We start from the raw sequence: 20,287 nt of genomic DNA on the forward strand, positions 1-20,287 counted from the left end.
AGTCTTTGGCCATCGCTCTGGAAGTTCTCTTCATTTTTCCTGAAACTTAAGTTCTGTTTTACTGGAGCCATAGTATATGGAGCAAATTGTTCATTCAAGGAATACTATACATTGTAGAGATTAACTTTTCATTTACTTTCAGAGAATATACAGATTGTTATAGCTAGATGCATGATTTCAGTCATTTCCCCTTTTTATTGTAGATGAGCTTGTTTCCCTAAATTTTAGAAAAAATTGTGTACCCCACAGAACATTACCAAAAGAAAAGCAAACTCTTTCTGTTGAAAGCCATAGAAATAATACTATAGATTATGTTTTTTACATTTATTAAGCAAAACTATTGTTGGCCAATTTGAAATACAGTGAATAAATTTGAATAGTGTACTTAGTTAAAACAATTAACACCCATAAATAAGTTGGTACATATCCTGAGTACCAGACAAAACATGTACTTTGCCCTTCGAAGTCTATGGAATTTGGAAAACTTTCTCATCGCAAGAGCCATTTGGGAACTGGCCAGATCAAGCCTAAAAATAAATATAGCTTGTGAAAGGGCATTATCATCTTTATACTAAGCTTGATGTAAGGACTCATAAGGGTTTTTTGAATCAGGCTTTACAGGTTTTCAAAGAAAATTGGTAGCACAAGAAGCTTACCTGTTAAACGTGTTTCTTTCTTATTATCAGCCTTATAATAATAATAATAATAATTCCAAAAGCTGAGGATTTGTTGTCAACCCTGGTAAATAACCCCAATGGTAGGCTTCCTCATTCACTTGAAAACAAATGTGTTGAATTTACTCTTGTCTTGTTTTGGCTTACAGATTATGAGTAAGGAAGAAAGAAAGAAAAAAAGCACAGTCCAAACAGTACAAACACTTATGTTGTGAATAAATATTTATAATTGAAAATACAGTTTTTTCATTATGTACCCAGACATTTCACATTATGGCATACACGCAGTTTCATTTCTCATCAGTCTTGGATTCCTGTTTTAAAATTAACTCAAATATTTTTGTTTTAACATAAAACAACTCTGTCAGCTCTTTACAGTGAGCAATGAAAAGAAAGTGCTGGCTGGGACAGAATAGCTTTTGTTGACTGGTGCACTGTTCAGGCATGGCATCAGAACATAGCTTTTATTTGTTAAGCCATTTTAAAAATGCAAAAGAGTAACAGTATGCCACCAATCTATTTCATACGTTTAGCCAGAAGTACTCAGGAATTGCAATGGGTTTTTTGGGGGTGCTTTTTTTTATCCACAGTGATTTGCAGTTTGTTCCACAGGGCAATATTACACTGTATGAAAATCTATCTGCAATGAATATTCAGTACTTATGTTTCAGTGTTATGAAAGTAGGCAGAAACCTTTTTTCTGTTTGCTTCTGTTGTAACTTTGCAGTGATTGAAAAATAGTTTGAATGGTATCTATTAAAATAGGCTTTATCAACCTGGCTGGCACTCTGTTCTAACTCTTCAATTGCACATCGATGCTTACACTACCCAAAGCTACCTAGTGCACCAAGCAGCGTTCTATATCTTACCACAGTGGCATTATTTGCTTTCCTAAAAAGCTGTCAGTCCTTGCATGCCTAATAAAAGTCCTGTTGAAATCAGCAGAAGAGAGGCTCAAAAGAGGAGAATTCATCATTTTCCAGACTTAAACCTCTGTAGCATATTTGTTGAAATAGTGATGGAAAAAATATGATTTTAGTATTCTCTTGAAAGTGTAATTGAGTGTTGTTTTCAAGCATTGTGAAGCTAATTGGATTGAATAGCACATCGAGCTTGGGAAAAACATCTGAAAGCAATTTACCCAACATCATTTACTGTTTTTTATCTTCAAAATGCCTTAAATCTAAACTATGCTTTGTTGTAATGCATAAGCTAAGAACCAGGGATCATGTCTCTTGGCACTTTTTTTTATATTCCTTCTGTTTATTAGTGATGGAATCTTTCTCTTTCTGGCACAGAATTTGTGTGTGCCAGGAAGCAACTGAGTGAGCTTTAATATAAAAATTCAGTTTTGAGGACAAACAAGAATGGATTGGACTCTAAGATTAAGAATGGGGCCAGGAACTGCGGTATGGCTCTTGAGACTTTTAACTGCTGCTTTTTTATTGTATGTTATTTTTTAAATTTAGGATATAAGTTGCAATCAGAAATTTAGAGCAGTGGTTCTCAACCTTTTTAGATTCATTGCACCCATCAGTAGATTTGAGGCACCCTTCAATAAAACCAAGCACCTCTCAGAAAATGCCAGCTTTTAGTCTTCTCTCTTTTTTTTTGACTACAGAAAAATAATAGAGCAATTCTTCTGTCATAAAGAGCTCAGAAAGATCACAACAGGCCAGAATGATTTATAATAGTATGTATCCCTAATTGAAAACTTCGGATTTGTCTTGTGAATCATGTTTGTGCACCTAACAGGTCTAAAACTGCCTGGCACCCTGCAGGCACCCTTGAAATGATCTCAAAGTACCCCAGAATGTCACGGCGCCCTGGTTGAGATTTGCTGATTTGGATAAATCTGCTTTTCCTTACAGTATTCAGTCTAAAGTGCTTTAGAAGGTTGGTGCAAAAGACTTTTGTGGCTGTGATTTACTTATGAATGTTAGAACATAGAGAAGAAAAATGGTTATTGCTATTTGTTATTACAGCAGTGGCAACTACTATATTTAAGACTGCAAAATAGTTTCTCTTAAAAAAAAACAAAAAACACCCTGGCTTTTTTGCACACTTAATTCACAGAAAATTAATTATTGGATCTTATATTTCCTATGCTTGGCCTGTGTCTGAGGTGGCTTCTTTGTGGAAAGGTTGAACAAATTTCTCTATAATAATTTTGAATCACTGGAACATGAAAGCAAAATCCATTCTGCCCATTGTAAAAATTATTCAAAGCACACTCTTTAGCAGTTTTTCAGCCATTTTTTAAAAGTGTAATGCCTGTCATATAGACTAGAATTCAATTCTGTTTTACCCACATGAGGTCTTAAAGTGCAGACTTGTGTCTACACCACAGAGCCTTTGTTGCTGCTGGGGGCTCTTCCACAACATAGTTATAGTTAGCAGATATACCAACAGAGTGAGGTTTTTCTGAGGGAAGAGGCCATGCTACTTTCCTGTATGGCATTATGATAAGCTAATGGAATCATCCTTCTGCTGGCAGAGCTGCATCTCTACAGCAGAGATTTTGCCATCTTACTTGTGTTGGCTGGATGGTCCATTTCTCCATGCATGTAAGTAATATAGCTATGGCAAAAAACTTTGTAATGTGGGTCTGGTCTCTGAATATGGCCACTAAACTGTTGCTGCTAAGTCGGTTTTCAAAGGATAAGGTCCTGACCCACAATCCCAAAACAAATGAGCTGTTGAAAACAGCTTACTGAGCACACACATAGTAGAACATTAATTCTATAGGCAGATGTATTATGCATGTTTATGTGGCTAGATAAGGATCTGATCCAAAACATACTGAATTCAGTAGAAAGTAATTCTTATATTTCTTTGCGGTTTGGATTAGTTTCTGAGTTAATGCTGACTGATACAAAAACTAGCAAATGCTAATTTAAAATTCCGGTTAAAAAATACTAGTGCAGAGAAAGTAACAAAATTGTTTAAGTCTGCAATTTTGCATTCTTGGTTTTCTTATCAAGTAGGTACTAATGTGGTAGTGGTGGTAAATGTCTGTTGTAATATCTACTATAAACAACATCATTTTCAACTATGTCTTTTTGCTATGGGAGAAGTTTGTTGTCTCAAGAATTTTTTTTTTAATTTTATGTTTCCAATATAAGAAAGATTAAATTATAAAGATGGGATATATTCATTTATGTAAAGAAATACTCTCATGTAGTAACATGCATTAGCATGTCCCTGTTGAAGTATAACATCAAACAGTTAAATATGCTTACCATTTGCGAGCCCAAAGAATTTAGCTTTCTTAGCCACTATGGCAGAGATACTGTAACATTCATGCCAAGGTCTTAAAGTTTATTGAACATAAAATACAGGAAAAAAAGAAACCAAAGTAAAGTATATAACATTTAAAGTAAAAAAATTGAATGGTTATTCAATCGAAGCAATCTTAGCCAAAGCTATTCTTATTTTCAGAGGATGGATATCAATTAAAGGACTTTTTAAAGTCTTCTTTTTGGGATAAGAAAAATAATAGTTCTGTTGCTGAATCTTTAACTCAAGCTGTTTGTCACTGGAGCTGTTACTAACATAGACTTGTAGGAGAGAACAGAATAGAAAATGTCGGAAATAATGTTTTCTGTTGATTGAAAATATTAGATAGTCTCATAATGTGCTGAGGCCTGGGCCTCTCCTAGTATCTCTTTTGGGGACTTGGATGAAGCATAGTTCTTTTAGCTATCTGAGGGACATCGTAAGGAGTCCAAGTTTTTGCTCCTTAAAGTCTTTGCTGTTAGAGTCCCAAAAGATGCTACAGAAGCAAATAGGCCATCTCCTTGTCATTCTGTTAATAAAGCCTAATTTGCTCATGCACAAACTCAAAACTTTTGTTTTTTGCCTTTGAAGTGCTCTTTCTTATGATTTTTGTTTTCAGCAAAATCCATGAGTTAGTACTAGTCCCCTTTGACTGATATCTTTCTGTGCTTTTTTTCTTTAACAGGCAATGTCATAAGAGCTGGTGATTTCCTTTTAGCTTTCATTCACTTTACAGATTGTCTCTGCTCCTGTAGCACTAATAAGACCATAAAAGTAAATACTGTATTTACTCAATTCTACGATGAAGTGCCCCTCGCCCATTTAACATGGGAGGAGCCCCTAATCTTAGAATTGAGTGCAAGGATGTTGGGAGTGGGGAGCGCAGGTGGCTGCTGTGGCTTGGACTCCAGCCCCTACCTGCCATCCACACAGCCTCTGCTCACCCCACTGACTTCTCTTTCCATTCCCCTTCCCCCCGCCTTACCCTTGCTCTGTGTACATTGCAGCCTGGGACACTGAGCACTGCCCCAGCCCAGTCCCATAGCTGTGGCTTGCAACCCTCATGGCTGCTGCAGGGGCGGGGCTGGGGCCGTGCTCAGTGCCCCAGGCTAGAACAGGGATGGAGCCTGCTAACCTGCTCACTTTGAGCAAGGGTAAGGTAGGGGAGGGTAGGAGGGAGAGAGGAGCAGAGGCTAGGGAGGGGAGGAGAGAGCAGGGAGCAGAGTCTGTGGGGGAGGAGGAAGTGGGGAACAGAAACAAAGGGGAAGGGGAAGCAGAGGCTGGGGAGAGGAGGGGGATGGAGGGAGCAGAAGCTGGGGGAGAAGGGCAGGAAAGGGAGTAGAGGTAGAGGGCAAAGGGTGGGCCTGAGACTGTGGGGAGGGGGCAGGCAGGTGGCAGGGAGGCAGGCTGCCTTGACCTCCCTGTACCACCTGCCCCCTCCCCCCCCCCCCACTGCCTGCCTTCTTGCATCATTGGGGAGAAATTAAAGAATTAAAAATGACTTTCCAATAATTATATTCTATACATGGGAAAGTATAATAAATGTATACATTTTTATGTACAGGATCTAATTATTTGTGGGGTCATCTTAAATTTAGAATAATCTTAGATTTGAGTAAATGTTGTAAGTAGTTAGCTGGAAAAGTAAACTGGGTCAAGAATCTTTTGGAAAGGCTACTGCAACTAGTGGACTCCCATGGGCCTCCAAGGCTCACACCATGTACTTACCCCACCCCACGGCATGTGCTCCAAAACCCCACAGCACATAGGTGGGCCTTCCACTATTCCATTGCACCACATGTAATGGTGGGCACCCCCACCCCTACTACTGTGCAGCACAGCGCCCTGCCTCACCTGCAGCTCCCTGGGGACTGCCCTGTGGCACAGTGCTACACAGCATCTCCAGGCTGCTGGCTCCTCTATCACTGTGGATTGCACCATGCCAGCCTGCCAGCCCTGCTGCTGGGTCAGGCTGCAGCTGGGGTGAAAGGGGCAGTGACAGCCAAGTAGGAGCCTGGGGGCCATACATTAGTCATTTGCAGGGTCAAGTTGGTTAGTCCTGCACTAGCATATTGTCTTATGAGAGAGAGCTGTGAGAAGTGGCTACCTATGAGCTGTAGATTAGACCTCTGTTAACTGGTTCTGAGGGTGTTTGAGCAAGGCTGAGGTGATGGTTCTCCCTGTCTGGCCCAATAGGAAGGTACAGTGTCTGTTCACATAACAGAACCTTGATTTTCTGTATTTAGTTAACTTCAAACCTGTATTTCCTGTTTCAGTGTGGATTTGTGGAACTCTGGTTTACCACAAATCCAATTAGCAAGTTATTTTTCATATCACAGTGGTTGAAAGCTTGTGTGCTTAGTTTCATCTTGCTGTTATATAAGACAGCCAGAATATAAAACTGAATAAGTTTTTCTGAAAAAGCCAGGTTGGCTTTAATTGTAGCAATACTTTAGGCTGTAGCATTTCAAAATAAAAACTATTAAATACATGCACCACTGCTGACAGGATTTTAGATGATCATTTTTTGTAATGCCGAGAAACATCTAAAGATACTTGTCCAGTTTTCTCGTATTGCCCTGTGTGCAAAATATTTGTGCCATTAGTAGAAATCTAGCTTTGTGTATCTGGGTTCCACACCAAACTCCTTGGTTTGGCACTGGAAGACCCCAGGGACCTAAAAGACATTCATTTTCATAGTCTTTGGTGCTTTGTACAAGTGCAAAGAGACCATTTCTTCCATGAGATCTAAGACTGGGATCCTGCCAGATAGGGGCCTACAAGATAACTTGACTGGTCTAAAATGATCTAACCTAAATATTTTTGATCAGTTGCAGATTTTGTTCTCTCATTAGTTAGCTTCTTTTTTTATGAAATTAATATATTTAAAATATTGGAGCCAGTGAAGTAACCTGTTGGTAACATTTTGCTATGATGAAAATGTACCATTTATCCAAGCTGGAACCCCCACCATCTTTTAGCCAGTTTTTGGACAGTACTTTGCCTCTCACCATGACTACTTAAGTTTGTTAGTAGCCTCTTGTGAGAAACTCTGTCAATGCCTTTTTTTAATGTTATTAGTGATAAGGATTTCTTAGGGTGGTATCTTTTATTGGATCAGATGCATAGCTGGGATACAGTTCAGAGCTGAATGCAAGATATTCTTCATCTGGTGACCTGTAGTCCAATAAAAGACATTACTAAGAATTCTTTGCCTCTTACATAGGGCATGCGCATCATTTTTTGTTCTGCAGCGTGGCAGAGATCCACTGCTTCAGATTGATTTATCAAGTCTGGTTCGTATGTGAGCTGATGCGCCGCATGCTGCGCCGCGTGCAGTTGTATGAGTGGCAAAATGTGCTTTAGTGCATGGAAAATGGTAATAGTGCGCTTTTGCACTAAAGCACCTTTGATGTGTTTTAGTTAAAAAAGTGTGCCTCTGCCATTTTCTCAGCGCTGACATGCATGTCACTGCTTATACAACTGTAAGCATCATAGCACTGGGTGCTTTTCAAAGCGCCCAGTGCTGTAGTGCTTGCATGTGTAAAAATGCCCATAATTCTTGGACCATCAACATCACTCTAATGCTACTGTAACATTTTTGAATATCTAAATAAATATCAAAGTTGAATATCCAAATAATATGTGCTGACTTTGTCCACTACTTTATTGCCCAATCCCTTTCAGCCCTACTTTCCTATGATTTGTGAGATATAATTGTCATTTGCAGACATTGTGCTGATTAAGCCATACTGTTTAATCTTCCAGTTTTCTCATTTTGTTGTGAATTGTGCATTTAGTTCACCAGGTACAGATATGCAATTCTGTAGCCTTTTTTTTTTTTATGTGTAGGTACAGTGTTTGCTGCACTCTAGTCCTTTGGTATGGTAGGTGTTGTTTAATGGAATCGTATCCTTTTTCTAGCAGCTTAGCCCCTTGGTGCATGAATTTTTTATGGAGGCTACCTGAATTTATACAATCTGAGCATGGTAAATCATCACTTCTTAAATTATTAATTTGTTTTGGCACTTCTTCTTACGTTAACTTAAATCTGCAAGAGTACCTCATACTTATTACCTTGTTCCAGATTTGCTTATGTCTGGTATCTCACTGATATTCTCAGCCATGAAGACAGGGTCAAAGAGATCAATACAGCTTCTTTCAAGCTTTTTATCATTCTTGATTTCTCCTTCTAACTCCTGATTGTTTAACATACTCAGAAGTTCCTTTCAAGACTTCATGCTTCCTACATACTTAAAGAATTCCTCGTTACTTGTTTTTATACTTTTAACTATTTTCTCTTCAGAAATCCATATTGGTTTTCCCTCTTACCTTACATGAGAGGCAAGAATTTTTGTGGTTGATATCTTGTATTGGACCAACTGCATGGTTAGGATAGCTTTTGGGTATCACAGTACCCTTCCTTGGGTCTCTAGGACCCCCTGTACACATGCAGATAAAGACATGATGGGATCTAATGCATGACTTACACAATCCCACCTCCTACCATTACACATGTGCATGACAGGAGGTGCGAGTGTGGGATCACACATTAGATCCCACTGTGCCTTATTGCCAGTGCAGGGGGAGCTGGATCCCAGGGCCAGAAGATTGTTGCAATCCTCCGGCCTCAGGTTTCCTTCGCCCCCAGGGCAGGTGAAGGGGGGTTGTCCCTGTGGTGATGCCCTGGTCTGGTGGGTTTCTTGCACCCCTGGGGCAGGGAGATTGCCACAGTGGTGATCCTCCAGCTCCAGGGGTTTCCTGCACTCTTAAGCCATAGCAATCACAGCTGCTGTGATCCCTAGGGCTTGGGGGTTTTACACTGAATGTGGTGCACCCCTGCAGCTGGGAGGCCTATCAGCTGACAGGGCTACAAGCCACAGTGGAGGCCCAGTATGTATGCAAATTAAAGCTTGATAGCAACCAGCTATAAAGTTAGTACACATTTTAGAGGTCTAACTTTATAGCTGGTTGGAGCTTCTTATGGCACGGTAGCTACTTTGCATGTGTAGCTGGTCTTCAGGTAATTGTGCAGTGAACCAATTATTTGCGCAATACCTGTAAGGTGTGGAGGGGGCCTAGGCGAGAAGCAGGCTGATGGAAGTAGATGTAACCTCTAAGCATGTCTAAATCTAACCCAGCTGGAGCTGTCCCGGGGGAGGGGGGGGAGGGGTTGGAGCTGGGTTGGCTTTGCATCTGGCCACTCCCTGCCACCACACCTGGTCTCTGCACTGCCTGATTTGCCCTGGGCCCTGCACCCTGCTATGGTCGTCTCTGATCCCAGCCATGAAGTTGGCCACCCACTAAAATTCAGCTACAACTTCCCCCTCTTATATCATACCTGGTGTAATCTGGGCTCCTTTTCATTGGCTTTATTAGGATTAGATTTTTCTAATATGAAGTCTGGGTTGGCTTGAATAGTCAGGTATGACTATTTCGATATAATGGCTTTCTCATTGCCATTCTGGTCCTTTTCTTTTATTTATTTGTTTAATTCAGTAGTTTGTATGCTTTATGAAACTCTAATGCACCCATACTACATCTGAGGATTTTATTTTCTTTCCTTCAAACATTGGGGATTTTTGGCTACCTCAGTTTCATTATATTACAATCTACCTTTTTAAAGTTTATTTTTTGGTACCTTATTTCTGTCCAGGATCTTGACTATCTTTATTGTGGTTACTCTTATTTAGTGGCTCATCTTTTTTTAATTGTTGAATCAACTCCTGTGTGTTACATGAGAATAAATTGAGAAGAAATCTCTTAACTGTTATGAATTTTCTCTTAATTTTTATATCCTCATGCTGTTTGACTAGTTTATATGTGGTCCATTGAAGTCCTCCATTATCACTATTATCATGTTCAATCTTGTTAGATTTTTGATCTCTCTCTGCTTGATATCCTTTTCTTGATCTGGAGGCCAGCAGTATAGAGAGTTACAATCATCATATAATTTTAAACAATTCATTCTCTGGCAGAGTTTGTATTTATTGGTCCAGTTTGTATACTGAAATTTAAGAGCTGACCCCATTATGAGTCCTGTAATACCCCGAGACCACATTTACCAGAGCAAAATGTTACAGATCTTGCAAACTACTGCAAAAATACAGTTTTATTCTATGAACATTCATATAGCTTGTCTTCAAGTCAGATTAATTATACAGAATTTAAACATATGGATATGCTGTTAGAATCTATAAATGTGATGTATTGGCTCTTAAACACTTCAACAGACTATAAAACTTTAGGTATGCTTTCAGAATTCTTTAATATTAAACCTCTATGTTATAATGAAGAACCCATGATATCTTTTGAACAGTACTGCAAGGACTGAGTTAATTTAACTGTATTTAACATGTTAGCTGAATAAAACAAAACTTACAGAAAAGAACTTACTTATTTGGAAGACTGATTTATTCAAGAAATAGTCACAAGAAATGTAGTGTTACCTATCAGTGTTTTTAAAATCTGGCAATGAACAGTCTCTGGATATATTTATACAATTCTAGATAACAGTCAAAGGGAAAAATAGTTTGAAGGTTGGGGAACATCTATCTAATAGTTTCCTAAGAGTTGTCTGGTGTATTTTAAATAATTCTAGTAATGTGAAACAGATCATGTATAAAAGCACATACTTGCTGCTCAGTATAGTGAAGTATTTTTTATATTGGTAAAAACATAAAACCTAATCCTGTGCTCCTCTGCTTCATTGGGGTTTGGATCAGACCAATGGGAAATTCTGCCAAACACATTTAATGTTAGCAAGTTTTTGTTTTTTTTACTTCTAATATCTTCCAAAGAAGATTAGATGAGGTGACCCTAGAGGACTTTGCCTGTCCTCTTTGTATTTCTTTTTCTGAAATTATTTGCAGGAATAAATAATTACTATAATTATGTATCATAAAAAATTTAAAAGGCTGTTATATTTTACATGTGTATATATACTTAAAACAAAGGGTCACTTTATATAATTAAAGAAAAAAGGTTGAGTCAATCAGTGGTTATTTCTGGTTACTAATTAAAAAGTTCCTGCAAATTTTTATTCTATCATTTTGCAATTCTGAACTCACATTTTCAAACCTTTTAGATAACAATACTTGTTGAAATTAAATAGTCCATATAAGTTTTCTAATCCAATGTGTTTAAAAATCACAGCTGTTTATAAGCATTATCATAAGTTTCTTGCTTTCTTTGCTCTTCTTGTTTTTGGCCTTAGTTATAAATGTAGTGCAATGAAGCTCTCAAGCAGTTAACTAGTTCTAAATGTAATTTGATTTTTTTTTTCATTCAAGCCACTGCCAAAAAGCATGGTGTCACGACTCTGTGAATCAAAAAAAGTTTGTGCAGCAGCTGATATGCAACTTCAGGTATGTTCTTTGTTTTCAGTTCTCACTACATTCAAAATCAAAAATCCTAAGTTATGGAAACTAGGTGAAACTAGTCTCCTAATGTGTGAAATGTTTAATTTTTTTTTTCATTCTTTAACTTTGCTTTAGTGACGTTTCTCTGCAGCCTAAATATATGCACATTATTTTAAAATACATTTTTTTCAGTTCATTTACCTATTTTTTGGCTAGCATTTTCTCTGTCGCCTGTCTAAAACCAATTTTATCATTGGTTTGGAGGGCTCTTTCTTAGCACAGGAAGTTAAAAATCAGTCACATTTTTCAAACCCGGGTACCTAAGTTTAAGTTCCAATATCTAAATTGAGGCACCTAACTAAAACTAACCTGAAGTACTGAACACTTTAAATTGCATCAAAGTCTGTGGGAAATCAAGATATTTAATTTTAACAATCAAGTAAGTTTTATTTCATCTGTGAAACATAGATTTAGTATCCATTTTAAGCACCCAGGTTTGAAAATTAGTCTTTGTTGTTAAATGAATGTTGTCAAAGTTAGCAGTCCTGACTCTTCATCTACCTTATTACTTTGCTACTGCAGCTCTTGAGTGAGTATAGTCCTGTGTGTGTCTTTTACAACACTTCCTTTAAAAAGAAAAGCCAAACTTCCCAGGTCAGTATTCATGAACTTCCTTGTATTCACTGGTAGTGAGTGGGTGCAGTTGAATAAAGGTACACCTCAGTAATGGTTACTAAAATAAAAAGAAGGATTAAAAATTTATATTAAAATATTTTAGGATATTGCCTTTTCACAAAAAAAGAAAAAATAGGAAACTTCAGTATTTTCAGTCCTAATAAATAGAGGTGCACTGATATATCGGTCCGATATTGTATTGGCACCAATATAAAGAACATTTTCTGTATCAGAAATCAGCCCAATGCGGCTGATAATTTGTCAGCTAAATGCCCATGCGTGCTCGCAGCCACAGCTCAGCACATACGCAGTGAGGAGCACAGCCGGCAGCACGGAGAGCTGCGTGCAGCTGCTAAGTCTGGCATAGGGGAAGGGGAGGAGGGAGGGGCATGGGGGTGCAGATCAAGGACCCCTATGGTGAGAGAGAGGGTATGGGGTTGGGGTAGGCATAGGACAGAGGCACGACTCATTGGGGGAGTGCGGGAAGGGGGGCAACTCCCATCGCTGTGCGTGGCTCATCTGGTGCTCGTCTGGTGGCTTCCGCCACTGATCCCACTTTTCATCCGGGAGGGCATTCTGGGGGAGGAGGGGGGGAGTTATGTGCCCTCGGATCTGCGCAGTGTGGGTTGGGGCCAGGCCCTTCATGGCCAGGCAGATCTGGGGGCCCCTACCCCCGTCGTGCCCTCCCAGACGAGTGGTGGGAACAGAAGCAGGAGCCACCAGATGAGCACCAGACGAGCTGCACGCAACAGCAGGAGCTGCCCGCTCCCTCCTTTTCCGTGACTGCCTAATGAGCCGTGTCTCTGACCTACACCCAACCTCAGCCCCAGCCCGGCCCCGGGGTCCCAGCACCACTGCTTTCCACCCCTGTGCATCAGGACGGGGCCCCGAGACCCAGGGGTACAGCACTGCCCTCTTTTGCCACCTTGTGTGAGAATTGTGTCCTGGGCCTGGAGCTGTCCCCTGGTTTCATTATCTAAAAGATATTAGATTCACCCAAAGAACCTTGTCTGCCTATTTAAACATAAGCGCATATCAACTAGATATAAAGCACATCAACTAGCTATCAAATGTATTCAAATCCAAACCAAGTTTTATTCCCCCACACAGCATAGCGGGGGGAAAAAAGCCTCGTCTTGGATCCAAATACCAGTTTGGGGCAGGTGGCAGCTCAGCTGTGGCTTTTGCCAGAAGTTCAGGGCTAAAGCTGGAGCTGAACCACCACCAGCTGTGGGCCATAATGGCTTGTTTGGCAGGGAAGGGAGCATGTGGCTGGCAGAGGGTGGGGGAGTCTGCAGCTTGTCTCACCACCCCTTGTCCCCTCTGTCTTTGACTGCCTTCCCCACATCCTTTTTCCCCCTGCAGCCTGCCTTTTGCACCTTACCTTCTGCTGCAGCCATCATCCTTCCAGCCCCAACCCAGCACGGCTTGTAGCTGCCATTGATTCTTCCTGATTGTGGTGGGCTGAGGCCAGGCTGGGGTGGTGCTGCTACCGACTGCCTTGGAGAAACAGGGCTGTAGAAGAGGGTTAGGGGAAGAAGAAGGCAGGGGCTGGGGAGGGAATGAGAGGCAGACAAGGAGAGGGCACAAATTGGAGGGAAGGCTGCAGGGGGGATATGGGGTGGGGGACAGGCTGTAGGTTCCCCTCCCACCCTACATCCCCCTCACACTCCCTATAGCCATGTGTCCCTCTCAAATGAGCCATTCGGCTTGGGGCAGATAGTAGCTCAGCTCCAGCTTTAGCAGGGGAGAGCACGTGTGGGGGGGGGCGCAAGCTGCAGGAGAAAGTTGGAGTAGACGGGAGGGCAAGATGTATAGTGGGCAGGCTGTAGGGGGGAGCAGGTTTTGGGGGAGGCAGGGAGCCAGAGATGGGCACAGACATGGAGAGGCAGTGGCAGGTGGCATGGAGGGACAGGGGGCATGGCATATATTATAACAAATATATCATTTTCCATGTATAGTGCAACAGTTTAGTCAGATGGCTGCTGAGGAGGTCATCCTAAATTCAAAGTTGTTTTGGATTTGGGTAGATACAGTAGAAAGATCAAATAGGTATAAACTGGCCTGAATAAATTTAGGCTGGAGATATGAAGGGGGAGTTTAACTCAGGACAATTAAGTGCTACAGCACTCTGCTAGTTAGGAGTAAATTGAACAAACAATGTATCTGGCTGTCTAAATACATTTATAATGATTTAAAACAAGTTTTACTAGTTCAGCCTGCATCTCTCTATATTTTGAAATATAAACATACAAGTTTGTGTGTGCAAGTTAAATCAGTAAATGCCATCTTTATATTCATTAGTTTGAGTGTACAGGTTTTCAGGAGTTTAACCAAATTGATCCTTAAATCATGCTTTTAGTTAGATTAGTGCCTATGTATGTGTGTCAGTGATCATTGCAAATTAAGAGAGTTGAGGCATGCATCACCCTGCTGTGCTCCAGCTTGGGGTGCATGTCTACAGGCAGGAATCTCCCAGTTGCGGATGCTTGTCCTATGTTGGGGTGAAGCATCCAGAGCTCTGTTTTCTCACAGGATCAGGCCCTTGAAGCCCCAAGTTGCTCCTGCCCAGGGCAGCCCAAGAGTGCAGGTGGCCACAGGCTACTTGCACTCTTCTACTGTAAGTGACCAAACATCAGCCTGAAAAAGATGTTACAAATTATGACTAGGGTCATTGCCGTCACAAAATGTAGGTATTTGTGGTGCAACAAAGAGGTAAAAAGTCTGTTTGCTCATTTTTTGTGCTGCCATAAGAATTTTTATGGCAGCACAAAGTTGACATCTGTTTGCAGGCTTGGAAATGCAGTACAATCCACCTTGCAATGCACATTTGAAATGCACAATTGTTGCTTTATTTTCCCTATCCAGGCATTTTATGTTACTTAATTTGAGCAGTCTGAGACTCTTTACAATCTAGAAGGAATCCGGACATGAAGAACAGAATCACTCCCAACTATACAAGAGTTCTGAAAAAACTAAAGTTAATAACAATGAATGAATACTCAAGACAAATGCCCTGTTCATAAGATCCAGCAATTTTGAATAATTTGGCAAGGTACAAACTAAGAATTGGCTAAACCTGCTGAACTGCTTTCTAATGCAGTTATTCTTCTATTCAGCTGTATACCTGTACTAGCTATTGAACCTCAGGCTTTTCCTTCAGCAGTCAAATTTGTATTTGTCCTTGACCATAATTGCCATCACACTTGAATCTGACTTTGAATACAGTGTTTTTCGGAGAATATAGTAGTAATGTCTGTAAACTAAACTCTAATACAGGAATTTATTTTCAAAGTGTTTTCTTTTTTTTTAGTTCAGAAAATTCTTCTTAACAGAAGTTGAACAAATGGTGAATTCAGAGTTCCACATGTAGAAAAGTTTGTTGTTTGCAGCATGCTATTTTGAAGGTATCATAGTTGAAATAAACTCATTGCGACAGGGGGCCATCTTGGGGCCCAGTCTCAACATCAGCCTGCCCACCTGTCTAAGTAGGGCAGTCTGCCCAGTCTCTCCTGCCACTACTTGTTGTTCCCAAAACTGGTATAAAATACAGGAGGCTGCCCATTTTTAATGCCCCGATGCCAGGGGGCACTGTCCATGGCTCTGTACCACCCCTACACCATGGCCTATGCCTCGCAGATGGTATTCATGGTGCTCCAGTGCCCCATACTGTGACCCAAGCTGCAGTGTCTCACATAGGACTCTCACTCCCCACTGGAGCTCGCAGTCACAGTCTCCTCACACTAGGCAGTTCTTTTGACCCAAACTCGGCCCCACAACATCTGAGGGCTTACTGGGGTCTCCCTGTGACCCAGAACTTGGCCTCACCACATCTGAGGACTTACCGGGGCCTCAGCCTCTGGCCCAGCTACAGCCTCAGGTGTCTGTAGACTTACCTTGGCCTAACTGCCCTCTCCCTGGGAACTTCCACATGTGCCCTTTCCCTGGGGCTGCTCTACATCTCCTCTTCCTTGCTGGGGCCTCCAGGGTCTTGCACCCCATGGGGCTCTGGTGTTCGGAGTTGTGCCTGGCCTCTGTGCCTGTCCCTAGGTCTGGGTATCCCACCAGGATGTGGGAGCTGGGTTTTAAGGTGCCCCTACCCACCTTTCACTGGGGAGACAACTGGCCTGGCATTTCTGGAGAGCTGCCCTGCCACAGGCAGCCCCACCAGACCATCCTTCCCCAGCAGGGTGCAGTTTTCAGTCATACCCAGGACCAATGCAGGCCAACCTGCCTTGGTCTTATTCCTGCTGGGCTATATGCTGTTCCTGGGCTGCTGTCACTACTGGACCTTCTATTGCAGCCTCCTACTGCTGGCTGCCTCTCGCTAGCCCAGCTCTCCAAACTCCACATTGGGTGCCTCCCCTCCAGAGGCTGAGTTTCAGCCTCCTTCATTTCAGCCTACTGTCTCGCTGAACCTTTCTTCCCCTTGACAGTGATGTCGTGCCATCGAGGGGACCTTCAGCTTCCTTAGGCTCTGGCCCCACCTCCAGGCCAGTCGGGGTGCCAGATAGCCCATCATAGCCCAGGCCTGCCCCTCGTGTTGGGCTTAATTGCCTTTTGGCCTTCCAGCCCTGGCCCTCTTGCACTGACCAGTCGGGGTTCATTTGTTTCAGCCCTGCAGTAGCTGACCTCCTTAGACAATGGGGTCCCCTTCTGGGCCCCACCGTCCAGCCATCTCACTCTAGGCTTACTTGGAGCCCCAGAGGTCTTAACAGAGCTCTACTCGCAGCTGGGCTCACCTGAGCCCCAGGCCTCACCCCTGCCTGTTCTAAATCAAGGCCTACCTAGCCCCTGTATAGGCCCACAAGTTGCTCTCTCTAGGCCCAAGCCTTCTTTGTGGGACTTGGGACCCCACTGGGGCCCCCAGGAACCTCCTGCCATCCCCACAGTTCCTCCCGTACTGCCAGGGTGTTGTGAGCAGCAGCTCAGCTGGGTGTTGTCTTTTGGCTGCTTGCAGCAGACTGCTGCCTCAGCCCTGAGAGCCTGGATCTAAAATGGCCACCTGATCAGGGCTGGCCCGCACCTGCCAGCTGCGTACTCTCAGCCTTAAAGTGGCAGGCACCAAAGGTACTCTGTCACACTCCTGCATTTATTTTGATGTGCAGTTATCCAGCTAGGTTCACATGTGTCTATTTAGTTGCCTGTAAAACCACACTGCAACCAGAAATGTCAACAAAATTATAACTGATGACTCAAGCACATTTCCTTCAAACTAAGCAAAGCATACATTTCTTGGTAAGGTCTAAGTGACACCATCTGTGCCACATTTGACCTTTAAAAATGCAAATGTTTTTAGATGTTTCCAAGTTCAGGGAAACATTTTTGAAGCATTCTTAGCCTACTCAAAAACCACAGCAAAACATTTTTTCAGAAGTACCTGAAAAAAGTAGATTTATGTTTAAATTGTTTTTTTTTTCCATCCATAATTGGAGTATCACTACATTAATTTGAGTTTCTGGGATCTTCTGCATATTGAAGAGAGATGTATGATTAAACCTGAGAATTTAACAACATTTAAATGTACATCTTCTTGTAGGGTGCATTTTTGTCATGTGAAATAAATTCTGGTGTGTTTGGACCTGGAGTAACTTTAATGGCACTCATATAACCCATTGCATAATTATTCTAATAAGTGGACAGAGAGCTAGAATGAACTGGAATCATATTATTAAGCTAATAACATTTTTATTGTACAATTTGATGTATTCAATGTGGTAATTTATAATAATTACTGCAGTATGCTGCTTCCTTTGTATTTAAAGTCTTTTCTTGATGTATAGCATTGACTGTAGAAATCTACCAGTGTCTAAACACTTAAAAGCAGTGTCTTGCCTGTACCTCGTCAACAGCTCCTGAAGTCTGTGGCACTGTGAAATATTTTTCATTCCTGTCTTTAAGGCCCTATGCAAACACCCACAACTGTGGCTTGCAGATGAAAACAGTTATGGATGTAAAGTTCACTGGTGTTTATTTTCAAGGATGGATTTCTTCACTGTGCTCTCCAGGTGGCCTGGCTCACATAACCTCCTTCCCACGCCTTACATGTGCCAGGGAAGAAGGAAACATAGCTGGCTTCAGTGACTCATTACCCTAATGCTCTGTTGCTGCATTGTTCTCTAGTTAGCCCACCTCAATGTCCCTTAGTTCTGGTTTCCCCCATTTCCTGGCTGCAAGCTGGACTCCCAGCTCCAGTTTTCTGACCACATGCTTCCTGACTCCAAGGATCAGTACAGAGAATGTGAACTGTGATCCACTCTCCATTCCTTCTTATGAGGAAAGTTGGAGAACAAGGGGTAGTTGCAGGATGGTCCCAACAAGGCAGGGAGACAGAAAACCAAATGTCTGAGCCCTTATATTTAGCCAGATGGCCATTTTTGTGACAAAATTCTGGAATTCACAGTGTTTTGTTGGGCCTGCCAAATGTTCATGCCTAAATAGACATGAAGGGGAAAAGTGAAATCTGTCCTCATCTTGGAGTTGCTATTGTAAGCAGGTCAAAGCAGAGTCTGAGTCTGACTGTTCCTTTGAGTGACTGTGGTTTTAGGATTGTATTGTAAGTCTAGGAATCTCTGCTCCATATTCTTAAGGTGTACATCTTGGTCAGTAGGATCAGAGCAGATACGGTTGTAGCATAGTTTGGCTGTCGATGATATAGTGTGCTTAGGATATGAGTTGTTGACATGGAGGTAGTTCTAGCGATTGGTTGGTTTCCAATACAATGTGATAATGATAAGTGTTGCTGTCACCATGGTCCTGTTAAGTCCTATTGCAGCACAGTTCAAATAAGCACATGGCACAGTTATTTAGTGAGTATAAACTTAGTGTAGCCTTTATTCATACTATCAGCCAGGTGATCAGACTGGCTGACAGCAGAGATAGTGCAGGGTTAAACACAGATCCAAAATGCATTTCTATTTTTTATCCATTAGAAGCACTTACTTTTAAGCCCTTATCATTAGCCACATATGATCAGTTACATTTGGTGCCATGCACCTAACAATGTGTTGATTAATGAACTTAATTACAGCATTCTTACATATCTTCCCAGGTACGTACCAGGTTGATTATACTATCCTACGTATTTTTCTTATCTAGTATGGAAGATTGTACTGATCCTTACATCACAGGGTTCTTGACACGATTCCAAATGCTCTGGTGCACTCCCGTGCTTTCCACAGAACTTGACTTCCAGATTTTAACTGTTCTTAGTCCGTCTTAAGGCCTACAAACTTTCACAGTGGTATCCGATAAATGAATATGCGGGCAGAGTATTCTATAATGTAGTCTGATGAAGGGGTGGAAGTTGTAGACGTGCTGGTGGAATTTCTCTAGAGATTCCTTCTCATGTGTCCATGTGATGATGTCCTCACTGTACCTTGGGTATACCGGGGGGTGAGCAGGCAGCTGGCTAGGTCTGTCAAAGTTACATTGACATATTGCGTATATCACAATCCATTTGAATTTCATTTTTTACCCCACAATTGAGCCCCATAACTTGTGCTTCTGTAAAGGTTTAAGGCATTAAGTCTTGATCTGAAGATATTGAAAGGTTGAAAATTGACCACATCCCTTGGTAGTTAGTTCCAGAGATTAATCATCTTTGATGTTAAAAAGTGTGCATTCCATTTCTAATTTAGATTTGTCTGGTTTCAGTTTCCAGCCATTGGGTTTCATTCTGCCCATTTCCCCTAGAGTCAAGACTTTTTATTCCCTGGTATTTCCTCCCCATGATATATTATACACTGTAACCAAGTAACCTTTCAATCTTCTTTGATAGTAAGATTGAGCTCATTAAGTCTTTCTCTATAAAGTATTTTCTCCCATCCTCAAATAGTTTTTGTGGCTTCTTCTATCCTTTCCAATTTTTCAACATTCAGTATTAAACTCTCACTGGTATCCTTTTATCTATGCATAGAACATCCTAAAACGAGACTCTCTTCTAACCAATAATTAAGTTCTCCTCCTCATCTACTGATTCCGCCTAATTTTACTATCATTGACCACTGCAGTGAAGATCTTGTTGCATCCAAAACTGCCTCTTCATACCAGCAGATGGAGAAAGGAAGCAAATAAAACATCCATATCTAATAAAGAGAGCTGCTATAGGAGCACTTCAGGTTTTTCGTTGCTCAGACTGGAGACAAAAATAAATGAAGGTACTTTCATCCTCTGTCATCCGTTTGTGACACGATAAGTGAGAAGTTACCCAGCATTACATTTACTATAAGTTATCTTTAAAAAGTATGATGTTCCTAATATACTGAATTTACAGAGTCTCAGTTTATAAAAATATGC

At 41.4% G+C, this 20,287-nt stretch overlaps 1 protein-coding gene across 3 annotated transcripts in view; it reads left to right on the top strand.

The window, feature by feature from the left end:
* MIPEP (mitochondrial intermediate peptidase) overlaps positions 1-20,287 on the top strand; it is a 100,344-nt gene that overhangs the window by 56,205 nt on the left and 23,852 nt on the right. For all 3 annotated transcript variants that reach the window (XM_019497373.2, XM_059720436.1, XM_059720433.1), the window contains one exon: positions 11,246-11,320. In XM_019497373.2, coding sequence (XP_019352918.2) covers positions 11,246-11,320 — 75 coding nt within the window. The remainder of the gene's footprint in view (positions 1-11,245; positions 11,321-20,287) is intronic.

The sequence above is a fragment of the Alligator mississippiensis genome, chromosome 1 (genome assembly GCF_030867095.1).
Source record: "Alligator mississippiensis isolate rAllMis1 chromosome 1, rAllMis1, whole genome shotgun sequence".
In the NCBI taxonomy this organism is placed as follows: Eukaryota; Metazoa; Chordata; order Crocodylia; family Alligatoridae; genus Alligator; species Alligator mississippiensis.